Source organism: Nothobranchius furzeri, chromosome 2 (genome assembly GCF_043380555.1).
Source record: "Nothobranchius furzeri strain GRZ-AD chromosome 2, NfurGRZ-RIMD1, whole genome shotgun sequence".
Classification (NCBI taxonomy): Eukaryota; Metazoa; Chordata; class Actinopteri; order Cyprinodontiformes; family Nothobranchiidae; genus Nothobranchius; species Nothobranchius furzeri.
In genome coordinates this window covers 52,588,885-52,616,448 of record NC_091742.1, presented here as the reverse complement: position 1 = coordinate 52,616,448, position 27,564 = coordinate 52,588,885, and the positions used below count along the sequence as shown (strand labels likewise).

General features: G+C 41.5%; 2 protein-coding genes across 5 annotated transcripts in view; both read right to left on the bottom strand.

Moving 5' to 3' along the window:
- LOC107377376 (protein Dok-7) overlaps positions 1-18,463 on the bottom strand; it is an 81,137-nt gene extending 62,674 nt beyond the window's left edge. For all 4 annotated transcript variants that reach the window (XM_054747801.2, XM_070546425.1, XM_070546417.1 and 1 more), the window contains exons 1-5: positions 18,322-18,463; positions 18,180-18,225; positions 14,735-14,965; positions 9,920-10,120; positions 4,648-4,767 (exon numbers count right to left, since the gene is read on the bottom strand). In XM_054747801.2, coding sequence (XP_054603776.2) covers positions 4,648-4,767; positions 9,920-10,120; positions 14,735-14,965; positions 18,180-18,225; positions 18,322-18,375 — 652 coding nt within the window. In that variant the 5' untranslated portion in view covers positions 18,376-18,463. The remainder of the gene's footprint in view (positions 1-4,647; positions 4,768-9,919; positions 10,121-14,734; positions 14,966-18,179; positions 18,226-18,321) is intronic.
- Positions 18,464-21,349: 2,886 nt separating this feature from the next.
- Positions 21,350-27,564, bottom strand: part of LOC107377374 (hepatocyte growth factor activator) — a 29,451-nt gene continuing 23,236 nt past the window's right edge. Inside the window, exon 14 of the mRNA XM_015946908.3 lies at positions 21,350-21,690. Within this exon, the coding sequence (XP_015802394.3) occupies positions 21,523-21,690 (168 nt within the window). The 3' untranslated portion in view covers positions 21,350-21,522. The remainder of the gene's footprint in view (positions 21,691-27,564) is intronic.

The window sequence follows — 27,564 nt, the reverse complement described above, 5'->3', positions numbered from 1 at the left end:
AAAGCAGAGCAAATATTGAAGGCACTCAAAGAGAGGGAAATACAGGAAAAAAAGAGGAGGACTAATAAAAAGTGAAAATAACTCATGTCAGAAGAGGGGAGAGTTTCGCAAATCCAGTTAAAGATAAGATTGTTGAATATTTTGTGTAAGGGGCCCCATGTCTGTGTTCACCTTGGGCCCCCAAATAGCTAAATCCACCACTGTCCTTAAAGGGGCATGATGGAAGTTTGACAGCCAAAACATGTATAGAAATAATGAATGTCTTCTTCTTACATTCTCCTGCAATGCCCTGGTCCTGTAGAATGAGCCCTGGCATTTTTACTGTGATTGCCTGTTTTTTCTGTAAAATCACAGAAAAAGAGAGATGCTCGAGTCGAGCAGGCTGCTTCATGCGCGTTCACGCACAGGCATCGCCCGTAGCATTTGCTATCCATAGCTTTAGCAGCAGAGAGAGAGGTAGTGCCAACTCAGCGACTTTGTCGCTGTTCCTAACGCCTAGTGATGAACCTAGCTACATTTCTGAGGACCATTAGCTACTTCCTTCTAGATATTTCCTGCAAATTAGCAACAAAATAGCCATTTTTGCTCTGAACCGTTCTTTGAACGTTGTTTCAGCTGTCATCACGGATATAAAAGCTATGGATACAAAATATGTTACTGGCGCTTTAGCTCACCTAGAAAGACGACGGACTCCCATTCGGATGATCCGGGTTTGAATCTTGATGTGAATAAAATTTATTTAGAGTTTATTTATTACATTAATGGTATAGTTTTTTACAGTAAGATGCCCAACATTTTATTTGAGACTCGCCAAACGGCATTGAATTCACAGATAAAAAAAGATGTGGGTTCAACTTTCATTTTGTAACAATTTTTCAAGCAAGGGAAGGGAAGCTCTTTGAAGCTGGCGGACTGACCCATCCTAAACCTTTGTTGGCTGTGCTGAAGAGAAAGGTACAGAACCAAATTATTTAATTAATTAGCTGTGCGTTCTCCTGTCCTCCGGGCCACACACGCACACGGAGCTGACTGTCTCAGCTGTTATTTTCGTTAAGGAGTGTGCACGTACAGCATGCGAGCTTACTATTGAAGCTGCCGTTACGCTTTTGGCCTGAGGGGGCAATTGCGAGCATAAAAATTCAAAACTCCGTAAAGTCCCTTTAAGGCCTGAAATATGATAATGATAAATGATAAATGACCTGCACTTGTAAAGCGCCTCTCAGAGTAAGGACTCCAAGGCGCTTTACACTACAGTGTATCATTCATCCATTCACACACACACATTCACACACTGGTGGGGATGAGCTACGATGTAGCCACAGCTGCCCTGGGGCGCACTGACAAAGGCGAGGCTGCCGAGCACAGGCGCCACCGGTCCCTCCGACCACCACCAGCAGGCAAGGTGGGTTAAGTGTCTTGCCCAAGGACACAACAGCAGAATTCTCTGTCCGGAGCCGGGATCGAACCTGCAACCTTCCGATTACTGGACAACTCGCTCAAACTGTTGAGGTACTGCTCCCCCATCATTTTTATAAAATGTTTTTTTAATTGAATTTGTTTTTGTCCAATGTTAATAAAACATCACATCATCTAACATTACTGTGGGTACTACATGGAGAAAGAGACAGTGAAAGTGAAGAGAAAATAACAAAACACAGAGGGGAGAGTTGAGCAGATGACCGATCAGACGAGGAATCCTGGGGCTGAGGTTACACACATTCTCAGAGCGATTAGGAGGCTTCGGCTTCTCTGCTCATGTGAACTGTGACTTTGACCCGGGGCTCCTTTTTGACATCCTCTCTGCTATTTATTCCCTCTACCACTGCAATAACAGGAGTAAGAGCTCAACCTGGCAAGATGTGTGAACCCCATAATATACACAAGCCCTACAGCTGCCAACTCAACTCTCTCCTGTAAAAGAACAAAAACTTCTAGGAAGTTCTTGAAAAACTAAAGTTTAGGGAGGTAGAGCTGAAAATCAGATATTTTAATTAAGAGTAGACAACCTTCGTCAAAACTACAGGTATGCTGGCAAGTCAGACAATATATTGGCTTTCAGACATGTTTGTGCATATTTAGTGATTACCAAGCAGGAAAAAGCAGATAGTAATCGATAGGGATTTAAAATCATATTACGATATTTCATTTTGTGATACTGAATTGATATTTTAAAACGGTGTATAGACAGTTTTTAATGAGAATGGATGCACGTTTACTGTTTTTCTTTTGTGTGGTGCAATTCAGACTCCGACTGCGAGGTGGCAGCGGTTTTTGCCGCCTTCATCATGACAGAACAAGATCTCGTGATGACACTGGATGTGTCTTGGAAGCGTGTGGCCTTAGTTTCCCAAATAAATTCTGTCTTAAAAATGTAAATATTATGTGTGTTTTTGTGTTGCATATATATCGTGTTGTGATATATACCACCACATATATGCACCAGTTTTAACCAGCACACACTTGGTAATCAGGTACTCCAAAAATCTACTGTCAAGTCTTGTTAGATATACCTATGCTTGTCCCTGTTAAAAGCTGCACTGTGTCATACACAAGCACGTCATGAAGGTCACTGCTTATCAGAAACCCTTCCCAGAGCATTTTTTTTTTATATGAAAAGCTATCAGCCACCGGATCTTTCAGGAATCATGTCAGGATGTCCGCTTGGCGGAGCTGAATGAGAACTACCTGTGTTTAAGGACAATAGCTGTCTTTTCACAATCCAAATGTTTTCATATGAGTTTGACCCTGAATCAGTTCAAAGGCAGGATGGCAGTCCTTCAACTAGAATCTGTAATCAATGCATAACGAATCAGACTGACTCCCAATTTTTAATAGTTGGTGTAAAAGGTTCCGGGTGTGCAAAAATCCTAATCTAAACCACTTTTTCCCCGTAGACTCGCATGGAGCTGGGGTCAAAGTCCAGCAGTCATCAGGCGAGAAGCGTGAGACACCCTGGACAGCTCTCCAGTCCATCATAGGGACACACAAACACAAACACACACACAAACACACACACACACACACACACACACACAGACACACACACACACACACAGACACACAGACACACACACACACACACACACACACACACACACACACACACACACACACACACACACACACACACACACACACTCACACCTAGGGACAATTTAGTCTCAAATTTAACCTAACATGCATGTTTTGGTCTATGAGAGAGAACTCATGCATGCATGAGTAGAACATGCTAACTCCATGCAGAAAAGCCGCAGCAGGGATTCAAACCTACAACCTTCTTACTGTGAGTCAACAGCACCAACATTCAGACCCTCAAAGGAAACTAAAGATATTAAATGTTAGAAAATGTATCAACATCTCAGGATCAAGTCACAATATGATTTGATATGATAATGAGTAAAACACATGGAGCGTGTTGTCAGCAGTAAAGTAACAATGGTTTCTAAACTTTAAGCTAGAGCTAAGGGGTTGCTGGGTTAGAAACTTGACCAGTATGACACCACTCTGCAGCCCTTTGCTGACCAGATACCACAGTTGACAGTTTTGTGGAGCAGGTAGGTGTACCAGGGGTTCTTTACCTGCTTTAAGACTGTTAGCACTAATGCTAGCGGTTAGCATTTTCAGTTCGCCAATCGTCAATATAAAGCACAAGAGAAAAAAGAAGACGTTTGCCTATTTATTGGCATCATGGCAGAGCCTGGAAATAAGTCAGTGACTAATGTCTTTGGAGGCGAATCAAAGAGCTAAATCTGAGTGAAAATAGGCGCAGCCTACACTAGTATGAGAGAGCTAATGGAGGCTACAAAGTCACAGACTGATAATGACCTAGCTTTGTTGCTACTGGACTTTATATATATATATATTGTCCAACAGTGTGGAGCTTTTTACTTTGTGGTTTATTTAAGTATTAGTTGGCTCATGTTCCTGTTAGCTCGTTGCTAGCGTTAGCTACAGCAGACTGCTGCAGGGTTGTTTATGACAGTGGTAATTCCACTTTAAACCAGTAGGGTGGAGGCTCAGGAGACTGCTCAGTGTTACTTTAAGATGACTGAACAGAAAGAGAGAAATAAGGAAAATGCTCCAGCAGCTAAATAAACTGTTTAAGATAACGTTAGCTTGATATGTTAGCTTCCATTGCCACCATTGTTATCAGCTAATGGTGCGTTCGCTTTCTCCTCGGAAATTCTAACTTCCCAGTAGGAAAAATCAAATGAAAAAGGATGGCAAAAGGAATGAAGGCACACAGTAAATTTAGTTCACAGTAAAGATGTTTGCTTCAGTTTAATTATCAGCTTATAAAACTACAAGGACGATGTTAAAATACAAACAGTTGAATGTTATTTATCGTGATATTTATCAAATATTGTTATATATAGAGAAAAATATATATTTAATTATAAAAGACAATTAAAATATTAAAAACTCAAAAGTATCCAAAATTGGTACCGTTAAGTACCGGTATCGATTCCTAGGTACCGGGAATTAGTAACGAATCGATTCAAATGTCAAGGTACCCATCCTCAAGAGAAGGATTTTAAAATATTAAAAAGTTGCAAAGTATGCCTTTAAAGGCTTCAACACTGGAAATTGTAGTTTAGAATGTAAGCTTTTACCCGCAAAGCAGCATGACAGACTTCTGGTACTGACCTGGCAAAACAGGCTGCAGTCCAAACGGGCCTCTGCTAGGAGAGACGCCTCTGACGATGCAGTCGAACAGAAAGCTGATTTGCTCGCTCTCTGCAGAAGCCAACAGAAAAACACCAGCCCCTGCAGAAAGCAAACCTCGTTATCCCAGACTGTTTAAGAGGCAGTAAACATGACTATCACAACAACAATAATAATAATAATAATAACAATACGTATACCAAGTAGATAAAATGTTATGTAACAAACTACCATTGGAGCTTGAAAGGTCACTTTTTTGGACAGACAGCCAGACTGTGTTGAATAACCACATTAGTCTGGTGTTATTTAGAAATGCAGCTGTCTGGATTTAGTTTGGATTCACTACTTAGATGTTTAGTTACTGTAAATGTGAAGCTAAGAGAAAGTGTGTAATCAAAGCCAGTAAATCAGATTTATTCCACTAAAAGACCTTCGGCTTTTGCTCTCGTCGGTTTGGGGAAACAGCGTCACCACTGTGATGCCCAAAAGGTTCAAGCAAAAAGAGAAAAACTCGGGAGAAACCATGGCAACAGCTCCTTGAGACTTCGTACAAGTCATTCGTGTTAAAACAGGTTCAAGGAACCACTTTTCTGAAAAAGATCTAAAATTTCACTGATACTGATGCTGTACTTTATATTTAGTCCAGTTTATAATAAAAGTAACCTAATTTATCCCATAATAATTCAATCTTATCATAATTTAGTCAATTAAACACAATCTACTGAGCAACTGGGGTTATAAAAATTGGGACATTGATTCAGGCCGGGAATTTTGAAACCATCCCAGGCCACCGCCCAATTCATGCTAAACACTAAAAGTGGGTCAGGTTGGGCGCCTACTGATGTAAAAGTGTAAAACAACTAAATTAAAACTTCACATGTGCCCTGATTCTTTACTCTAAAATATATATATTTGTGTTCTGCTGCTATAATCTGTGCTTTTGTTGCATAAACTGAAACTCTATTTTATTCTGTTAAACGTGACTCCTGCACATTACACGTTATTTACAGTGCGTTCTAATGGGAAATGGGCTTCAACACAAACGGTTGTTTCCCACTTAGTTCTAGTACTCAACCAGTATCTATTTAATATAACATAATATTGTTTTTGGACGGTAAAGAGTGCAGGGGTCAAAACTTGACTTTGGAAAAAGTGGGGGGGACGTGTCCCCCCTGTCCCCCCTCCCCCAAAATTACGTCTATGGTAGGGTCACAATTTGGCGTCAACAACGTGAAAGCATGGATCCATCCTGCCTTGTATCAACGGTTCAGGCTGCTGGTGGTGGTGTAATGGGGTGGGGGACATTTTCTTGGCATGCTTTTGGCCCCTTAGTACTAATTGATCATCGTTGCAACGTCACAGCCTACCCGAGCATTGCAGACCATGTCCATCCTTTTATGACCACAGTGTACCATCTTCTGATGGCTACCTCCAGCAGGAAAATGCACCATGTCCTAAAGCTGGAATCATGTCGGACTGGTTTCTTGAACATGACGATGAGTTCACTGTAATCTAATGCCCTCCACACTCACCACATCTATATCCAATAGATGACCTTTGGGATGCGGTGGAACAGGTGATTTGCATCATGAACGTGGAGCCGACAAATCTACAGCAACTGTGTGATGCTATCATGTCAATATGGACCAAAACCTCTGAGGAATGTTTCCAGTGCCTTGTTGAAGCTATGCCACAAAGGATTAAGGCGATTCTGAAGGTAAAAGGGGGTTCAACCCGGTACTAGCAAGGTGTACCCAATAAAGTGGCCAGTGAAAGTACATCGTATTGTATAACGTTTCGTCTCCGTGTACTGTGATAAATATCGCGTTGCCAATGTGCACCCCTACACAGCAGGGTCTCAACCCCTTTGCTATCAGGCTGCTGAACGTGGACTACATATAAGCCTTGTTGTTGTGTTTTGTTTTTATTTACCGTTCTTTCACGTATGTGATACATGATAATCAGTGAATGTGGATTGGGAGCTTCCAAATGAAATTCCAATTGAATCAGTAAAGTCTGGTTAAAACGTGTGGCTGCTGTTCTAAAAATGTCCCGAGGCATCACCAGCTGCTGTTTTCACGCTGCTGCTAAATTCAGTCGTGAAACAATCCCTTGCCTTTCAATCTGGAGTCTCAAAGAAAACTTAATAAAGAAAAGGTCAGAGGTCATTCGCTCCAGACGTGTCTGGAGCTTCCTGTAACAATACAGCTGCTCGTCCACTACAAGGTGTCAACAACAAAGGGGTCGCCTTCAGACCACCCACATGAGTCTCAATCCTAACGCTGCCCTGGCTGGGAGTGGGGTCAAAGGTCAAGAACAGAGTCTGCTCAGATGTCTGCAGAAGCTCAAACCAAACCTTTACAAGCTTCTTGGTGGTAATTAAGATGAGTCTCCACTAGAAAAAGCATTCTCATACTTTTGAAAAGCAGACAAAAAACATCAGGTGAAATAAAAATGTTAGAGAACAAATAAATAAATAAAAGCCCACACAGGGAAACAAGAGCACAGGTGGCCGGGGCTTGTTTGGGCCACACGAGTTTGTGTTGAACAGAAAACAACAAGTGGCTCCGTCTGGTTTCCGCGCCGGCAAGTGACAAAAACACAGTCGCCAAGCAAAGTAACAGAGCCTCTTTGGATCAGTCGGTGGGAAGTGTAAGTTAGCTCCAGCCTTCACAGGGGCCGCAGCTCTCCTAGCAGCCAAACACATTTTCCTGTTAGCGATTTTGGCGAGCGTTGCTCCAGGGTGCCGTGTGCGGTTCCGTCACTACTAGAATATTCTGAGCAGTTTTCACTTTTAAATGTGAAAAATAAAACCTGTTGTTACATTTTCAAACTGCACCAAAAAGTCAAGTGCTGATCAGTTTGGATGCAAATGAGTTCCTGGGCTGATTAGCAGCTAATTAGCTCATTTATTAAAATCTTTTTGATTTTTCATTATTCAAACAGCTGATTATTAATATTATGAGTGCCACTTAAACAAAAAAAATGCACCAATTCCTCAGCAAAACCAATATTTTCCACCCATAATCAGTGAACGCAACACAGCTAGCATCAGCTGATCCTGAAACAGACAACTCATTTGGAGTTGTGTTCTTGACTATTGCTGTTTTCATTCATTAATCAATAAAAAAAACTCTAAAGTCAGACTGGTTTCTTTTCTGGCTGCTGACTCATATTTGTAGACAGTTGAAAATAGATACGTTCATATTTTAATATTTTGAGCGTTTTGTTGAACACAGAACAAGTTCATTAAAAATATATACTGGGCTTTTTTTTTTTCTAATGGTAAAGCGCAGCTCTGGGGGCTTGGAACAAGTTTGATCTATGCTGTCATTTGTATTTTTCTGAAATAAATTAAAACTTGAAAACAGAGATATTGACACATCAGAGCTTCACAGAAATCAGGAACTGGAAACCGGTCCAAAAAGCTGTAATCGGTGCAACTTCAAATGATGGCTTTAATGCTTTTTACTGATCTAGGCCACATGATTTAGTGCTGAGAGGCTCAATCTGGCAAACTGAACACATCATTTTGACCTAAACTCTGATTTAAAGACTTGATTGTGAGAGAGAAAACTAACATTCACTCACTAGAACATTAAAAACAGCTAGAGTGTACTGGTGTTATTTATAATCCAATAAAGGTTCCCATCACAGCCAACTCTAAATTCTGGCTTATAAAGACATCTGTACATGCTAAAAGTGCTGGCAACTATAAAACCCAACTTTGTCTTCTGAATCTCTGCACCTCTCCTGAGGGAGGCCAGGTGTTTGAGAGGAGAAGTGACAAAAAAATAATAAATAGTGATAAAATAATACCTAGATGTAATATCCTTATCCTCGAGGCGTCGATAACAGAATCACTTCAACAAAAAGTGCAGTAAATATACTTTGTTCTGTTCCATGAATCATGATTTTTAGTCAGATTTGACGAATGATTACTTGAAACTTTAACAGCTTGATCAGAATCCTGACTCCACCTCCAACAGAACCATACTGTTAGTAAAGAAGAAAAGCCCTAAAGGAATGGAGCCAGTGTGATCCATCTCCTCTGGGTATTAAAATCAGGACGTTATGTCTGAAAAACATTAATGATTCTGTAAAATAGGTCTTACTTTAATTTTTTAAGCTATTGCTTTCAAACTGGTTTCAGTGTTTCTTGAGGTAAAAACAAGCAACGTCAGATGGGACAACCCTCTGCTGACCAGAAACCGCATCTAACGGGTTTGTGGTTCAGTTAGGAACATTAGTGGGAGCTGAGCTCTCTACTGCCTCTACACCTGTTGGCTCGTTACAGTGGCGTTAGTTCATATAAAGGCTTGCAGTTAGCTTGCCCAATATAAAGCACAAGAAGAAGAAAAATTCTGTTTTTCTGTTGGCATCGTGGTGGAACCTGGGTGTAAAAGTAGGAGAGTGATGTCTTTAAAGGCAAAACAAAGAGCTTAAACCAAAGTGAACATCGGCACCGCCTACGCTAGTTTAAGAGAGCTAAAGCGCGGAACACACCAGCTGCTAAGCGCCACGAAGTGGATCAGTCACGAAATGTGTGCGCTGTCCGCTCCTCCTCTGTTCACATTAGGCGAGAATTTTCAACGAGCACTTCTGCTAACGCCTACCGTTTTCCAACGTGTGTGTGTGTGTGTGTGTTCGTTTTCATTTGTCTAGTCTGTTTAGATGCACAAAAATGATCACATTTATTAATTGCAGTGTTTTATTTTGAAAATTTTCTTTATTTTGTTAAATGTACCGGCCTGCCTCTTCTGTTATGGTTTGACTTCCTGCCAGAATTGACGTGGTTCACTCACGGCTCACAAAAAAATTAGCGCTCATGCCGAAACGATCACTGCACAGCGAGAGCCTTTGTGGCGCTTCGCAGCTGATGTGACCAAGAGCACAGGTTAACAAGGGCACCGATTAGAAGCACTCGTTGTTCCACTGCGCTTCGTGGCGCATCATCGCGCTTCCATGTCTGGTGTGTTCCGGGCCTTAAGGAGGCTACAAATGCATGGACTGATGGTGACCTGGCTTTGTTGCTGCTGGACTTGTACATAATATGTGTGGATCTTTTTACTTCATGGCTTATTTTAATATCAGTTGGCTCATGTTAGCGTTAGCTCATTGTCAGCGCTGACTACAGCAGGTTACAGTTGTAATTACACTTTCAACCAGTGTTGCTTTGAAGGCCAACTGAGTGGGACCAAAATAATCTAAATGAAGAATGTGCGTGGTGAAACATTACAATCGACAAACGTACAGTAACCACATCTTGTTCCACCTTCGAACACAAATCCATTTGGCACCGGTCCGTATCGGCGTAGGTCCGGCAGGTTCCAGTGGCCGATGATGACGGGAGGGAAGTCCCGGGAGAGGGCCAGAAGGTTGTTACACAGATGAAGAGTTGCATCTCCTCTCTCTAACTTGGTCCCTGGTAAAACTCCAACACTGAATCTGTGAACTGAGCCAAAGCGGAAGTTTTAGTTACGTAACAGAAACATAAGATGCTGAACTTCCTTTTTGTCCATTCACAATCTCATTTTTTCGGTCTCTACCCAAAGCTCATGACCATAGGTGAGGGTAGGAACGTAGATCGACCGCTAAATCGAAAGCTTCGCCTTCTGACTCGGTTCTCACTGCAGATGCAGCACCAATCCGCTTATCGATCTCACGCTCAAGTTTTCCCTCACTCAACCCCGAGATACTTAAACTCCTCCACTTGGGGCAGGACCTCATCCCTGACCCGGAGAAGGCATTCTATTCTTTTCCGAATCAAGACCATGGTCTCAGATTTAGAGGAGCTGATTCTCATCCCAGCTGCTTCGCACTCGGCTGCGAACCGCTCCAGCGAAAGCTGGAGATCACGCTCTGATGAAGCCAACAGGACCACATCATCTGCAAAAAGCAGAGACCTGATCCTCAGGCCACCAAAACGGATGCCCTTCACACCTTAGCTGCTCCTAGAAATCCTGTCCATAAAGGTTATGAACAGAATCGGTGACAAAGGGCAGCCTTGGTGGAGTCCAACTCTCACCGGAAACAAGCCCGACTTACTGCCGGTAATGCGGACCAAGCTCTGACACCGGTCATACAGGGACTTAACAGCCCGTATCAGAGGGCCTGGTACCCCATACTCCCAGAGTACCCCCCACAGGCCCCCCCGAGGGACACGGTCAAACGCCTTCTCTAAATCCACAAAACACATGTAGACTGGTTGGGCTAAGTCCCACGCACCCTCCAGGATCCCCCTAAGGGTATAGAGCTGGTCCAGTGTTCCACGGCCAGGACGAAAACCACATTGCTCCTCCTGAATCGGAGGTTCAACAGTCCCGACGATCTTTTTTGTCTTCAGTGGAAAGTCCAGGATCTACAGTACTGAGCTAATGATAAAAGCCTGCAAAGTGGAGATCAAAACCAAGATCATGCTTGTTTATTACAATTATTCTAAATGAACTTTTAAATAAAAACATCATCTACAGGTTCATGAACAGCCTGGAGCTCAGCATAATCAGTTAAAGCTGTTATAGCAAATTTTGGAAAACAAATTAGCTTAAAGCTATTTATTCATGCCTCTTAACAACATTCTAGCAGTGTATACCTATTCATATACTGTGCAGATGAAAAATAAACATAATATTATAGTTAATATTATAGTTGTTATCTCACATTTGTCTACATAGGGCTCGGGATAATGCATGATTATGCGTTGCTTTCTGGGATGTGCACAGACATGTTTATGGGCTTAAGAACGTGGCCGAGCTCGCGGTTGACAATAGTAACAAGTAAAAAGCTAGGACTCGTAGGCCGCCAACAGGGCGGCCGTGTCCGTGATGATGTCACGATCACAAACCCTATACCTCCACCAATAACACGTTCCGGACTGAAAGCATCTATTGGAACATCTGCTTGTTGGTCTCACTGTTACGTTCCCCGGTAGGTTGTGTGAAGTTTATGGTTGTGTTTTACTTTTCATGTCACACAACATGGATCCTCTGAGCCTTTGGGGACAAGAACTCTTTGACTCTGCCAAGGACCAGCAGCCTTGTGTGAACTTTGCCCCAAATAACATCAACGGACAGCTCCAGAGCAGAAGCTGCAGCTGAGGCGGATTGGGACTGATTGCGGTTGCCACATGAGGAGGATAAAACATCGTTGGAACCATTACACGAGGAGCAACTCCTACCCATGGGTTGACTCCACTCCACGCTCCCTTTTCTCTGTTAAATGGTTTAGTCTGCTAACATCTTGAGAAAGTGCTATTTTAACTGAGAGTAAATCTCTGCACTTTTCTGGTCCAAACTGTGGAGAGGATCTGTTTTAAACTTGGTATTTTTGTTATTAGCTTTAGGATCTTAGTTGTTTTGTTGGTACCAGTTAAAGATAATTTGTGGGTAAAGAAATGCCAAATATTGTGTTTGTTTTGTGTGTAAAACTTCCTGGTCCCAGCTGGGTTTTTGTTTTGTTTGTAAATTCTTGTAATTACAATTGAACACAAGGAAAGATAAATTATTATTTTACAACCCGTTTCATTCCCTGAATTTTCCCCTTAACTAGAGTCGAGAACGTAATACTCACCGAACTACGGCGTTGTTTTTTTCGCACTCACATATTTAGCTACGGAACACCACTGGTGTGAGGCGTTCTCCGCTCAATAAATTTTAGGACAAACTACCAGTCCCAAAAAGATAAACACCATTTGAAGTCACAGACAACAAAAGACGCTTGGACCTAGAAATGTTGACTGGTGTTTAGCGAGTTCTCGTTTCCTCTGGCAACATGGGTTTCTGGTTCTGGTGGAAGCGGACCCATACCCGAGGGGAGGGGTGAGTGCTCCATGACCATGTTTGTGTTCACAATCTTGCTTGTTCTGTAGATTCACTACTGCGGCTTTAAATGGCTGATGTGTGAAAATAGGTGCTATTTTATTATAAGGGTCTCCTAATTTATGGCTAACAAATAGTTAATAGATGTGTTATTATATAGTTAATAGATGTGTTATTATATAATCCGTAACACTTTATAAATCATTAACAAGGGTTTGCTATGCATTTATGTGTAGAGAAAACTCACCAGTTTTGTGTCAAATAGTGAGCCAAATCTGTTCACGTGTATATTTCATTCATCTTGGGTTTCAATATAAACATTTCAGTCTAAATTACTACCTTGTTATGGAACTCCAAAGTATCTAAAATTAAACTAATAAATAATACATAATGAAATATATATCTGTGTAAATAAATACTAGCTAGTTAATTCATGTGACAAATATAAATTCACTCTGAAATAATGTTTTTTATTATTAAGATCAATTTAAAAGAAGAATGAAAAATATTACAAAATGTTGAGGTAAGCTTTTTACTAAACATTCTCTTATTTCAGCATTTCATAATGTCCTATCTATTTATTTAACTTTGAACATCTTAGACTTACATATTTGGAGAAAAAAAAACTTTGCAGCTCCACAGAATTTAATTGGCCTGAATCTGTAAATCGTTCGTTTAATTATGTACTCCATTGTTTTAAGCTTTGAACAGAAGTCCAACTTTTGTACTGTTCTGGTTAAAAAAAGGTTCATTTTGCATTTGTTTATCAACGCCCCTTTAGGAGCTCAGTACTACATTATAAAATAAAAAGTTGTGGCTCCAAATTCTCATGGTGTTTACAAGTTAGTAGCTCACTTAGACTGAGTCTAGATGAAGTTCACAAGGGAACAGGTTTATATCACTATTTAGCAAGAAACCAGTCCGTTTTCTCTCTTTCCTACTCTTAATGATTGCATAATAAACACTAATCATTTATAAAGTGTTTACAGATCAGTTAATAGCACATCTATAAACTACTTAACAGCAGTTATTAAGGGGGTCTTCATTGTAAAGCGGCAGCAAAAAGGGAATAAAAATGTAAAATGGATATAATATAATAATAAACAGAGCTGATACAATAGGCCTTTGCAGCGCTTTTGCTGCTCGGGTCTAATAAAATAAAAAGTCTAATAAATTTAAATATATACATAAAAATAGTAAATAAATTAAAAACCTATAAATAAATTTTAAACATGATGTTTGGGCGTGATTTCTGTTAGCAGAAGTGAGGGTGAACTCATCCTGATGATGATGTCAAACCTGAGTGCCCCTGGAAGTGAGGTAATAACATCACCCTGACGGTTGACACGTGAAAAGTAGGGCTGCTTAGGTGACAAGAGACAGTTTGAGCAACCAGTCAGCCATGAGGTCTAGTTTGTGTTCACATCCTTATGAGCTATTAAGTTCCCCACCTCCTTTGGGTCTGGGATGAAAGATGTTCTATTAGGATTTACTGCTGGCCATATGCTTCAGACAACAAACAGGATTAAAAAAAAGTCAAAAAAAAAGAACTTGTTTCAGTATTGATTTGTTGGCCTTCATCATAAAAAGGACAAATGGGACAAAAACAACACAATAGACCACATCATCAACAACTTGTAAACAAGGGTGGGAAAATCCAGACCAGAAGACGAATGAGCAGGTTTCTCCCAGTGAACCAGCTCATCTTCACCCCAAACAGGTGCAGCTTCTCCTCCTACAGTTGGACTGCTCTGAACAAACAGGTGAGATTAATGGAGGTGGTGATGGGGAAGCCTCTGGCCAGCTGCGGCGCGTCGTCGCCCCAGTTAACGGAGATTCATGAGGCGTCACAGAGGCACAGCAAAAACACAGAGCGGGGTGGCCCAGAGCAGGTGACATTTCAGCACGCACGCACACACACACACACACACACACACACAGGCTCAGCTAGTTCTTGCAACACAACTCTGAGCAGAAAGGGAACAACTGTGAGGTAATTAGTCTTCGGCGTGTCCCACACAATCACGTCCACTCGTCCCACCCTCAGTACCATCATCTTTACCATTCTGGTGCCAACTGTCCACCAGTTCAAACCTATTAATGGTCCGTGTGTGACTGGGTCTCGCTGATGCAGCAAACTACTTAAAGCATCAAATTCAAAACAGAAAAAGAATTAGCATGTCAGAGCTGTTAGCATGTTATCTACATCTAAACATAGATAAGAAGTGAAGAAAAAAGCTGGATGTCCCCACCTTCTCCCAGGCTGTACCGGAGACGGACGTCCCAGGCCTGCAATGCCTCCCTGCTGTCGAAGCCCAGCAGAGCAGCCTGATTCAGGCAGAGGAGGACCAGAGTAAAGGCTACACCCTCGTACCACGGTCCAGGCTCCAGGCCGCAGATCTCCTCCAACGTGACGCTCGCCTTCTCCTTGTTACCCTGAACTTTGTCCGATTTGTCTTTAAACACCACCAAAACGAGACAGTCTGGAGAAGGACACAATCCATCACTAGCACCAAAGACCTCAGTGTAGAACACCAAGATAACAGTTTCATTCCTGCTGCCGTAAGCCTCCTGAATGAGGATGAGCCCTGATGTTGTGACACCGTGTTTGATGTTTTTGCCTCGTCTAATGCAAAAGGTACAGATACAGTTTTTGACTGACGTGTTCTGCATGTAAAAGCAGAGGGTAAAACGTTGGTTGATCTCCCCCCCCCCCCCCCCCCCCTGCTAAACTTCTGGATTGTTAAACATTATCTTCACCTTTTCTCATAATTATGAGACATGTGTTTTTATTTTTTAATGGCATAAATGGGCTTCTGTATTGTTGCTTTTATGAGTACGGCTCAATAAAACATCCATTTCAACTTTAACCCAGAATCTTTTTTTTTCATCTAAATTTAATTTTGATTTATCCATATTTTTCCCTCTAAAAATATTGTATACATTCATTTTAATTGCAACATTTCATCTTTAATATATAAAGAAATCATGAACATTGACTCATTTCAGCTTAAATATAGGAGAAATTAATACATGCATATGTATAAATATAAGCAAGTTTTTCTCATTTTGTATATTTTTATGTCCTTTTGTTTATTCGGTTAAAATTTTAACAGACCGACGGGACTCTAAACATAAACACATATAGGAAACCAACACACACAGACTAATATTTATTATGGACATCAGAACACCCCACCATACACAAAATGTCAGTAATCAGAACATTATATCACCGAGCAAACATGGTAACAGAAGAAAGAGACCGTAAACAAGAGGACAAACACATACAACACGCTTTAAAGACCCGCAGATACCCGACATGGGCGATAAACAAAGGAAAACAACAAACAACAACAGAAAGAAAAGAACAACCAAAGCAAAGAACCAGAAACCCAGAAAGACAAGAACCAAAACCAGTGATAACCCTACCATACATTAAAGGCATAACAGAAAAATAAGAGCAACAATGAAAAAACACAACATAAACACACCTACAAAACCATACACAACAGTTAGAAACAGACTAGTGCACCCAAAAGACAAGATACCAGCTGGACTTAAATGTGGAGTCGTTTACGAAATCCCATGCAAACTCTGCAATAAAACATACATAGGAGAAACCGGACGCCAACTCAACACACGAACAATAGAACACAGAAAGGAGTGTGAGAAAGAAACAAATCGTAAGCACACAAGAGCAGCAAAAGAAGAAGCAGAAAGCACAATAAAGAAGTCAGCCGTAACAGATCACTGCACAAGAGAAAACCATGTAATTGACTGGGACCACACACAGATCATAAACACCGAACAACAAAAATACAAAAGATGGATAAAAGAAGCAATCGAGATAAGGAGACGTGGATGTGGGACCATGAACAGGGACGATGGGGTCTACACGTTGGACCACGCATGGGACTGCATCATCGGAGAGGGGACAGCGGGCAGCAGAGGGCGACAACATCCTCTGCTGCCCGCAGATAAACGGAGAAGGAAGTGACGCCACCATCAGCATCAGCCTGAGGAAGTTTGCAGCCGCAAACGAAACGTAGCGGGAAAACAGGTAAACAGAACTGCTCTGTGTTTTAAAAAATAACTCCAGCATGGAATTAGAGAAACAACACAGCAAGAACACACCTAAGATGTTCAAAGAAAAATACCATAAAGATCCAATTTATTTTTCACAGGCTGAATTTTAGTTATTTAGTTATTGCAACAGGTCCCCAACTGTCCATTTAAAATTGCACCCAATTTAAATTATGATGTAGATCAGAGGATTTTACATTTTGTCTTCATGCAGAAAATTCTCAAAGCTGTAATAAAGCATACAACGTTTCTGCTACGACTGCATGCTGACCCACAGAAGCTGCTGCAGTGTCCCTTCGTCTGTTGACAAGTTTCAGACAATCAGTGTCAACTGACAGATCACTGCGTGTGTGTGTGTGTGTGTGTGTGTGTGTGTGTGTGTGTGTGTGTGTGTGTGTGTGTGTGTGTGTGTGTGTGTGTGTGTGTGTGTGTGTGTGTGTGCACGGATATGAAGGAGGCATGAGTGCAGACAGCTGTAACAACACGGAGATGAAAGATCTGAAGAGAAGCGGCGCTCAACCTGCAGAGCATGTTAAGCTGTTCAGAATCCAAAGACGACAGGAAAAAGAAACAAGCAGCTTCATGCTGGAAGATATTCTTGTTTTCTGTCAAATAAAGCGAGAAACATGTTGATGTTCTGAAAATATAACTTTTAATGTAAGCAAATTTAAAACTTATTTAGACAAATAACAATACATATATTTATAAAGCTCTGATGCTTAGTCAGAGCCAGCCTTTGATTATCCATCATTCTGGTATTTATGCCTTATTTATGTACATTTGCTGTGTATCCCATGTTTGATTTCTCTGTGGTTTTAAACAAAGTGATCTAATTGACTGAGAAGTTTTGGGGTCTGCGTTAGCAACAGTATGTAAATTAAAAATATTAAATAATATATTGAGTCAAATGAAGTTTTTTTTAATATGCTGAAATGAGAAATTTGAATGAGACATTAATGTACAACACACTGACTAGATGATTAACATGTGATGTATTGTTTGTGTGTGTGTGTGTGTGTGTGTGTGTGAGGGGGGGGGGGTCCTCTGTGTAATGTTGCTTTACTTTTAATGCTTTTTAAATGTTTTTAAATCTAAATGTTGCTCTTGTGCCTTCAGGCAGGGGGACTACCATTGGAAATTAGCCTTTTGGCTATAATTGGGTACATTTACACTGTAGCATGTTTATTAATGCAACCTATACCTTTAAATCAAATAAAGGTTATTCAATAATCTAATTTTACAAAACTTTAATCTTTTATTTTTTGGGCTGTGATGTGATGTAGAGTTTATTTATTGTTGAGCATAATCAGGTTAAGAAATATTTTATTATCAGAAAGTGAATTTTAGAGAAATTTCTTTATAAATTAAGCTGAGCACTAATGCAAACAAGCACATTTTCACAAATATAAGAACAAAATTGTCATTTTATTACAAATTCATTTTTATGTAAACTAAGTGTATCTTTGAGAAAATTACATGCATCAAATTATGACGTTTAGCAGCAAGTTTCAGTCCTAATAGACCCATCATGGGAGAAGGTTTTTAGCATGACATCAGCAAATAAATAAAGTAATTGTAGGCTAAAGATTAAGTGAGCTGACGTGATCCTACCTGCGACAGGCGACGGCTTCCTAAATACGAGCCACCTGGTTTTCCACTGGGACACAACAAAACAAAACTTTTATGAGTAAAAACATGGTGCGCGCGAGAACTTGTGTCGTTTCCTGCCGGTAAACAAAGATAAAGTAGGCACCTTTTTCCCGTCTCGGAGTCTCGCGTATCCCTCCACAACAACAGAATCCGTCATCTTCAGTCATGGTTCCTGACAGCTGCAGAGGCGCTGCCTGAATGAAGGGTCACTTTCAAAATAGCTGCTCAGTAAACCGCCCCCCTTTTACCCCCCAGCCAAAGGGAGTCACGTGGGGGAAATGTCACGACACTGGCAGCTACCTGGCACCTGCTGCTGCTACTGGGAGGAACCGTCAAAGCATTTCAAAATAAAGCTGCTACAGCTAATGCAGAAAACAAATTAGCTTAAAACATTTTTAATGTCTCTTAATAACGTTCTAACATTAGTATAGCTATAAATATATTGTGGATATAAAAAAATTAATTTAAAGTTGTTCTCTCGCATTTGTCTAAAAGCCTCCGCCATTAACACATTTTGGACTAAAAGCAATCATTGGACCATCCTGTCATTGGTCTCGCTGAACCGCCACACTAGTTTGCGTCCTCCACTTGCATATTTGGCAACAGAACACCACTGGTGTGCGAGATTCTCGGCTCAAAAATTTCAGAGAAGAAGAAGAAGTTGGCTTCTACTACTTCAACTTTAGGACAAATTATAGTCCCAAAAAGAAAAACACCACGCAAATACGGAGTGCAGGAACACTTTTGGAGTGTCATCATAAAAGTAAGTAAGCCCAATTGCATTATTGCTATAGGTTGGTGGCTTGTTGATCAGATCTGTGCTCGTTACAGTGGTCCTTAATCGCGTGAGTTATGTTCTAAAAATAACCCACAAAGTAGTCAACTTTATTTTTTACATGTTTAGTATGCAGCTACTTTTTGGGTCACACACAAAACACACCGGAGTCCGTTTCTCAAGTTTTGTTTCCAGCATTTGAACAGATTTGCGTCTCCTCCTTCTGCGCAGGAGCGCAGATTATTGATGTGCTCCAGCTTTGGCACAGTACGTGCTCCTCTCCTCGATGTGTAGAAGTAGCAGGTCTACTCCAAGCCCCTCCCGGATGACCAAGCTTCTCACCCTATCTCTAAGGGAGACCCCAGCCACCCTGAGGAGAAAACTAATTTCTGCCACTTTTATCCGTGATCTCGTTCTTTCGGTCACTATCCAAAGCTCGTGACCATAGATGAGGAACGTAGATCGACCGGTAAATCGAGAGCTTTGCCTTCCAGCTCAGCTCTCTCTTCACCATGACAGATCGGTACAAACCTGAATCACTGCAGATGCAGCACCAATCCACCTATCGATCTCATGCTGCAGTTTTCCCTCACTCGTGAACAAGACCCCGAGATACTTAAAACTCCTCCACCTGGGGCAGGACCTCGTCCCTGACCTGGAGAAGGCTTTCTACCCTTTTCTGACTCAAGACCATGGTCTCAGATTTAGAGGAGCTGATTCTCATCCCAGCTGCTTCACACTCAGATGCGAACCGCTCCAACAAAAACCAGAGATCATGTTCTGATGAAGCCAACAGGACCACATCATCTGCAAAAAGCAGAGACCTGATCCTCAGGCCACCAAAACGGATCCCCTCAACAGCTTGGCTGCACCTAGAAATCCTGTCCATAATAGTTATGAACAGAATCGGTGACAAAGGGCAGCCTTGGTGGAGTCCAACTCTCACTGGGAACGAGCCGACTAACTGCCGGCAATGCGGACCAAGCTCTGACACCGGTCATATAGCAACCTAAAAGCCCACATCAGAGGGCCTGGTAACCCATACTCCTGAAGTACCCTCACAGGGCCCCCCGAGGGACGGCGTCGAATGCCTTCTCTAAATCCACAAACACATGTAGATTGGTTGGGCAAACTCCCACACACCCTCCAGGATTCCCTTAAAGGCATAGAGCTGGTCCAGTGTTCCACGGCCATGAGGAAAACCACATTGTTGTTCCTGAATCTGAATCTAATCGAAAGTGAATACATTTTATTTATTGTTAATATCAGAAATCCTGAGTTTTCTTTCTCAGGGGGAACCATCTAGAGGCAGAAAAAATGATTTGCACCTCAAGTCCTGCTCCATACCTCCGTATTTACGGCTGGAAGCAATATATATACATATATATTATGTATGTATATATATACATAATATATATACATGTATATATATACATATATATATTATGTATATATATATATATATATACATATATACATATATATATATACATATATATACATATATATGTATATATATGTATATACAGTATATTATGTATATATATGTATACATAATATATATACATGTATATATATTATGTACACATATATACATAATATATATATACATATATATGTATATATATACATGTATATATTATGTATATATACATAATATATATACATACATACATGTTTATATACATATATATGTATAATATATATACATATATGTATATATATATATATTATGTATATATATACATAATATATATGTATGTATATATGTATGTATGTATATATATGTATATATATGTATGTATATATAAGTATGTATATATGTATATATATATGTATATATATATATATATATATATATATATATATATATATATATATATATATATATATATATATATATATAGTTCTGCTCACTGAACCAGGTTCATTCACTGTGCTGATTGAAATCACCTGGGTTAGTTGCTGAGCTGAAAAAAAGAACATGGCATGGAGACAACTTGTTGATGCCACAATTCCAATCTCTGCCAGCAGCTGAGGTTTCTGATATTACATGAAATTGTAAAATAGGGGTAGAACAATCTATTCTTACAGTATTGAACCCCTGAGGGGAAAAAATTCTGGTTTACGGTTTGTTTGTTTTTTAAACTAGTTTTACAATTAAGGAATAAACAAATGAAATGTTTTTTTGTTGTTTGTCTAGTGTCCTCTTAGGGACACCATAGAACATTTTTGTCTAAAAACTAAAGTTGAAAAGAAAATTTAAATGTGTACATTTGTATAAAATAATTTTTTTGTGAACAAAAATATTGTGAAAAATATCTGCATATGTAACTAAATAAACCTGGAAATAAAAGGGAATGGGAATGTTTTATTGGTCTTACAGAAACAAAGTTTGCTCAAGTCATTTCTCAGTCATACACTTAGTTCACAGTCAAAATACATATTATAAATATCCAAGGCAGCATCATTTTAAATCTTTCTATAAATTCTAAATCAAACTAAAATTAAAGCTGAGGTCAAGTTCAGTCATAAAGTTTTGGGTTTGATCACCGAGTTGATCCAGTCCATATAATTCACCACTCTAGTGTACACCCCAGGTTTTCCCGGTTGGCCGCAGCCCTCTCCCCAGCTGATGATCCCGTACAAGAAGCTGATGTCACCCTTCGCACACGCCAGTGGGCCCCCGGAGTCACCCTGAGAAAGCACATGATTCACACAAGTAAACACACCAGCATGGATTATTCCTACAAACAGCTGAGTCACATGTATACGCGACTGTGTCAAAACGCTTTCAGGCTGAGTGGTTTGTTTGGTGGGTGAAGATGCTTGTGAATCAGAAGCTCCAGTGCTCCTCTCAGGGAAACCCCCACTGCCATCTGATGTTATCTCCAGTAGCTCCGTGATACTTTCACTTTATATCAGCGTCTCCAGAACAGAGATAGGTGCGGAACCACTAAGGAGGCTGCAGGGGGTTGAATGCAAGATATAATTTCCTGTATTCTATGGGAAATGGAAGCAAAACAACTAGGAGCCATTTTTACACATTTTATTGTGGTCAGGCAGCAACTATTACACAATCCAGTGAGGAAAAATGGGAATGTTAAAAGTTTTACAGGTGCAATATGCAGATGATGCAACAATGTATACATCCGGAAAAGATGTTGAAGAACTGAATGTAATTCTAGTATTAAGGTTATTAGAAGACAGGATTACAAAAAATAAGATGGTGATGAATGCTGGGAAGACAAAGTGCATGATAATACGGTCGAATTACTTTGTAAGAGAAGCTTCCGGTTTGAAATTGTCAGTTGGAGATGATCTAATTGAGCAGGTCAAAGAAGCAAAGCTGCTTGGAGTAATTCTGGATGAGTTGCTATGGTGGGATAGTCCAGTGAGACTGGTTTTAAGTCAAATGGGAAAGAATATGGCTATGGTTAAATATTTTAAGAAATATATGCCGTATCAAATAAGAAAGTTATTAGCTGAATCTCTCGTTTTGTGTCATTTAGATTACTGCTGTGTAGTTTGGTCTGCTGCGACTAGGGTGACCAGATCCCAACTTGCCAAATGTGGGACAAGATGAAGTTCCAATGTAATGAGAAAAAACTTACATTCTGCCTTTTAGCCCTAACATCACTGTTACATATACATGAAATATTTATTATTATTATCATCATATATTTCTTGTGTAATGGAATGAAATGACTGTTTTCCACCTAAAAGTCATTTCCCCCCCTCTCCTCAGCAAGAACTAATCTGCATGAGATATTGCCTCAAGGTCTCATGCATTTGCTTCTAAACTGCTTCCTTTCCAGCCCAAGAGAAGAATGAAGACAAAGAACTCTTTCTTTTTAATAAATCAAAGAACTCTATTTTTAATAAAGCTAATCAAACAAAGCGTTAGTCATTAAAAAGATGTTGACCAATCTGTGAAATGACAATGTTATGATTAGTAAGTTTTAATAAGTAATATGACTTTAATCTAGCTGCACTAGACATCCTGATCCATGTAATGTAAACATATGACACATTTTATCTTTCTCATCCAATCGGAACCTTCCTTTCTGAAGCGTGGCATAGTCTCTGTGGTGTTTATAAATCTGTCCAACTTTGATTCGACCGTAAATCAAAACATCAAGATTAATAAAAACCAGTCCCCACGCCATCTTAGTCCAGTTCACCGCATTCTAAGAGAAGTATCGGACCGGCCACTGGGACTTCCTTTTTAAGCAAAGAACCAACAAGCTGCTGTTGCATTTTACCAACCAAGCAATGGTTCCTTTCAGAATAAAAGCTGAACTCACTGACCCTCCGGGTCCATCTGACGCTGTCAACTAACTGTCGCTTTTTACCAGGAGACAATCCAAAGACTAGTCTGTCGTACTGCTGACACTGTTTCATCGGCTCCGGTACCAAAGGGGGGGTTCGAGGACCTGACAGTCTGGATCTGTACGGAGGTCTCATTCTAAGGGTATGTGTAGCGCGACAAAATGGCATCTCATGTGTTTATGAAACTCTGATCATAGCTTAAGAGCAAAACATCACAACATCGTTCAGACTTGCTTCTCCGGATACGAGAGTTCTTTATCTCACGTCTCATTCACACCAAGATCCATCCATTCACTTAGAATTTAGAGTTAGTCTTGTTTAAAATTGTTAAGAAATAAATCTTCTTAAACGTTTTAAAGGTGACTCTCCCTTCCGTTGTCTCTCAGTTAATACGAAGTGTTACATAATCCCTGCAATAAAAAGTTCCAATCTTCTGGTTAAAAGTACCCAAAGATCCATAAGACTGATTTCATATTTACTATGGAATCTCATGTCTTATGGTTCGTTAAATAAATGTAAATTTAACCCTTTACACTTGTATATATTTTATTTCAGTGGTGTCAAATATGCGGCCCGCGGGCCGGATGCGGCCCGCAAGCGGGTTAAATCCGGCCCGCGAGATGGTTGTGAAAACTTTATTTTCATACTTTACAATGTAGAGTGAAAATAAACTTATCTTTGTGAGCAAGTTTTCTCTGTAACGAGTATAAATAAAACAAAGCTGCGCTCAAGGCTCACACAAGAACTTGAATCACATCCTGAAGTTGGCTGCCACTCAGGATGTGACTCCTGATATTGATGTGCTGGTGAAAGCTAAAAGATGTAAAGTAAAATGAGTCAAATATACTTTAAGTGCTGCATGGAACTGATCTTGCCATGTGATCTGTAAGCTCTTTGAATCACTGAGGAATTTTTTATTATGTATTGATTTTTTATTTTTTTTTTATTTTCAAGTACACTTCAGGTGTTGTACTTGTACTACACTGTCCTCAGGCTCCAGCCTTGTTTCATAGTGATTGTATTAAAACAAAGAAAACAATCTGAAGTTTTTTTTTTATTTGACGGTCCGGCCCACTTAGGACTAGATTTCCCTCAATGTGGCCCCTGAGCTAAAATGAGTTTGACACCCCTGTTTTATTTGAATTCAACATGAAGAAGGATACAGCAAAAGCTTTACTATTTCACAGTCCCTCTCAAGTTACCACAACATGACTGTAGTGGCTCTGATCATTTTAATAAGGTAGGCCCACTATAATAAAAAAAATGCTGGTTTAAGCAGCTTTTCAGAGTTTTCATTGAATGTTTTCCACAACAGAATGACAGTAAAAGTACCAGCAACATTTTTTAGATCTATTTATGTTTGTTTTAATTAATTTTCCACTAAAATCAGCATCTCATTGAAAAATATCCATATGTTTTTGCTATTTTTTTCATAATTCAGAAACAAAACTTGTTTTAACATGACAACAAATCTCTTCTAGATTTTAGGTGAGAGAATAAGCATCATATTCTAATCTAAAAAAATTCAGATCTAATCTAATAATAGTTTCTTAGAGTTACTTTTTGCCTCAAATGTCTGAGAATAACTGATCAAAGCTTGCATTTTGACCTCTTCATATCAGACTCCGCGCCGAGACACGAAAAAATGACTCAGAAACAACAAAGACTCTGTCGAGTGTCTCTGAACACGTTTAATTCACAAGTTTACAGCATTTTCTCCTCCGTGCTCGCTCATGCTTGTTCTATTTCGTCTAGTCTTAGCCCTTAAGCTAGCTGCTATTGGAAGGGTGATCTCAGCATCAGCCAATCATGAAGAGCTTAAATGTACGCCCACCAATGGTGGGCACCCCTGTGGGTATATAAGTGGAGCGACTCCACTGTTCGCCTCCGTTATCTCTTCAAGCCAAGCTTAAGAGCCTTCATTAATAAGCAGTTATCCAAGAGCACTAATCTACTCACCAACCATGTCCAGCGACGTCAGGACCTGCCGAGCCTGCCAGACGGGCTGCATCTCCAGCGGCGACCTGCACGCCAAATGTGAGGTCTGTCTCAGGGCTCATCACGCTGGCCTGGCCTTGACACCCCAGGCCTCGTGCACGTTTTGTGCCGCTCTGTCCATGGCTGAAAAGATCCGCCGGGTTGAGTACTTCACCCCCGCCAATGACGAGGAATTTCCGGTGGCTAACACATACTCGCTGGACAAGGCCTTACAGTTCATCAATGTCAGCCAGGAGCCAGCCGGCTCCTTTTGACTGGACGATGACATCGACCATAAGGAGTATGACGAGGCTGGCTGTTATAGCCCTTCTTCCCTCCTGGACAACACGGAGGTTGAAGAGCCTCCCTCAGCAGGTTCCTCTGCTCCAGTGCCTTCTCGTTGCTCCCTGTCAGCAGTTAGAGCACTGCTCCAGGAGCTACCTGCCATCATCTCCACGGCTGCAGTCTGCAAGGGGTTAGCCGTACCAGAACCGGCTCCGCCTGAAGCAGATGATTTGGCGGGAATTTTCGAGGCAACACAAATGCGCTGTCCAGACCCCATCTGGCCGCGCTTTCCCGCTGCCATGAGCTGCTGGTCCGCTGCCTTCTCCGAACCTGCTAAGCTCAAAGCGCCAATTTCCACATATGCGCCCATTACCAAAGTCGAGGGCTTCTCCGACCAGGGCTGGCCATCCGTTCCTCCACTGGAGCTGGACTTGGCCTCGCTGTTTGGCGCCAAGAACCCCCTCGCTGGTCAGTGAGCAGTTCCCGCTTCTAAGCATGACTATCTGCTGGCGCGGCTCACCGATTGCGCACACCAGTGCACCTTCCAGACTGGCGCTGCAGGAAATAACATCTCCCTTCTTGCCTTTGGCGTCTCCAAAATGGTGGAAGAGCTTGAAGCTCCTGATGAGTCGAAAACCATCATTACTAAAACTGCTGGTGCCATACTCAATCTGTGCGCTGCTGTACTCACCGGTTCTGCACGCATTGCTGCCTGACAGACCCTTATCCAGCGGGCCTTGTGGCTCAAGGCCCTGCCCTCCATTCCCGAAAACCTGCACAGAGAGATGCTGGAAGGCCCCATCCCCTCTGACGTTCTGTTTGGTCCCCATTTTAGGAGCGCCATTGAGAGGGCTCAGAAGACAACTGAACTGTCAGCCACGGTGCGAGACCTGGTCCACCCCTGGTCCGCCTTTCATTCTGGCCGTTCCTCCAGAGGATGGGACAAACAGCGCGGAAACTTCAGATGCCCAGCTGCACCACCCGCCCCACGGAGCCGGGTGGTGCAACCAGAGAGTTGGCAACCAACGGTTTCGAAAGGGCCAGCAGACACCGTCTTGGCCGTCACAGTCGCAAGAACCTCGCCGAAAGCAACCACGAAAATGACTCGTTGGGGGGAATGTGTGTGTTTCTGACTGTAATGTTAACTCTGTGAATGATTTTGGTTTTGAAATAAAACCCAAAAAACGTCACATGGAGAGCACAATCCTACAGTCCTCTGCAGAACCTTCTGCCAAATCCTCACACATGTTCCCCACACCAAGCACTGCGACATACCTGCATGTTCATGCAGTCAATCATATTACACGCCCACAGCCAGCTGTACGGGTGCGCTCCATTTGCGCACCGGCCCTAGCTTCCTGCCAGGCCCGACACATCCCACTCCCCCCACAACGTAGGGTGGGACGGGATGTCATGGCGCTATCGCGTCTACGTGCAGCGACACAGTGCGTGACTCCATCCGCTGGCACTGTGTCGTCCCAGTGCACGGGTCCGACTACCACTCGTCCTTTATCTTTGGACACCACGCTCCGCGGTGCGGATCAGCCTCTTCCAGCTGTTTCCCACTCGCCTTTCGAGCGCAGCCCTCCATGGGTCGCTTCCAGTTCTCTGGTGCGAGCGACAGCGGTAAGGGCATGAACCCAGTCCTCAGACGTCGTTCATGTGACCTTGAACACGCATCCACTGTCGGAACGCGCGCAAGAATGGCGCCGCCTTTGTCTCATGAGCAAATGGATATCGGACACCATTCATTACGGTCACACACTCCATTTTCAGTCTGCTCCTCCTCCCTTCAACGGGATCGTGGAGACGACGTTCATGTCACAGGAACAATCTCAGGCCCTGGAGCTACGGGAACTTCTGTCCAAGGACGCCATTTCCCAAGTTTCTCGCGGGAAAGAGCTCTCGGGCTTCTACTCCCGCTACTTCGTAGTACCGAAGAAATCAGGAGGAATGAGACCAATTCTCGACCTTTCC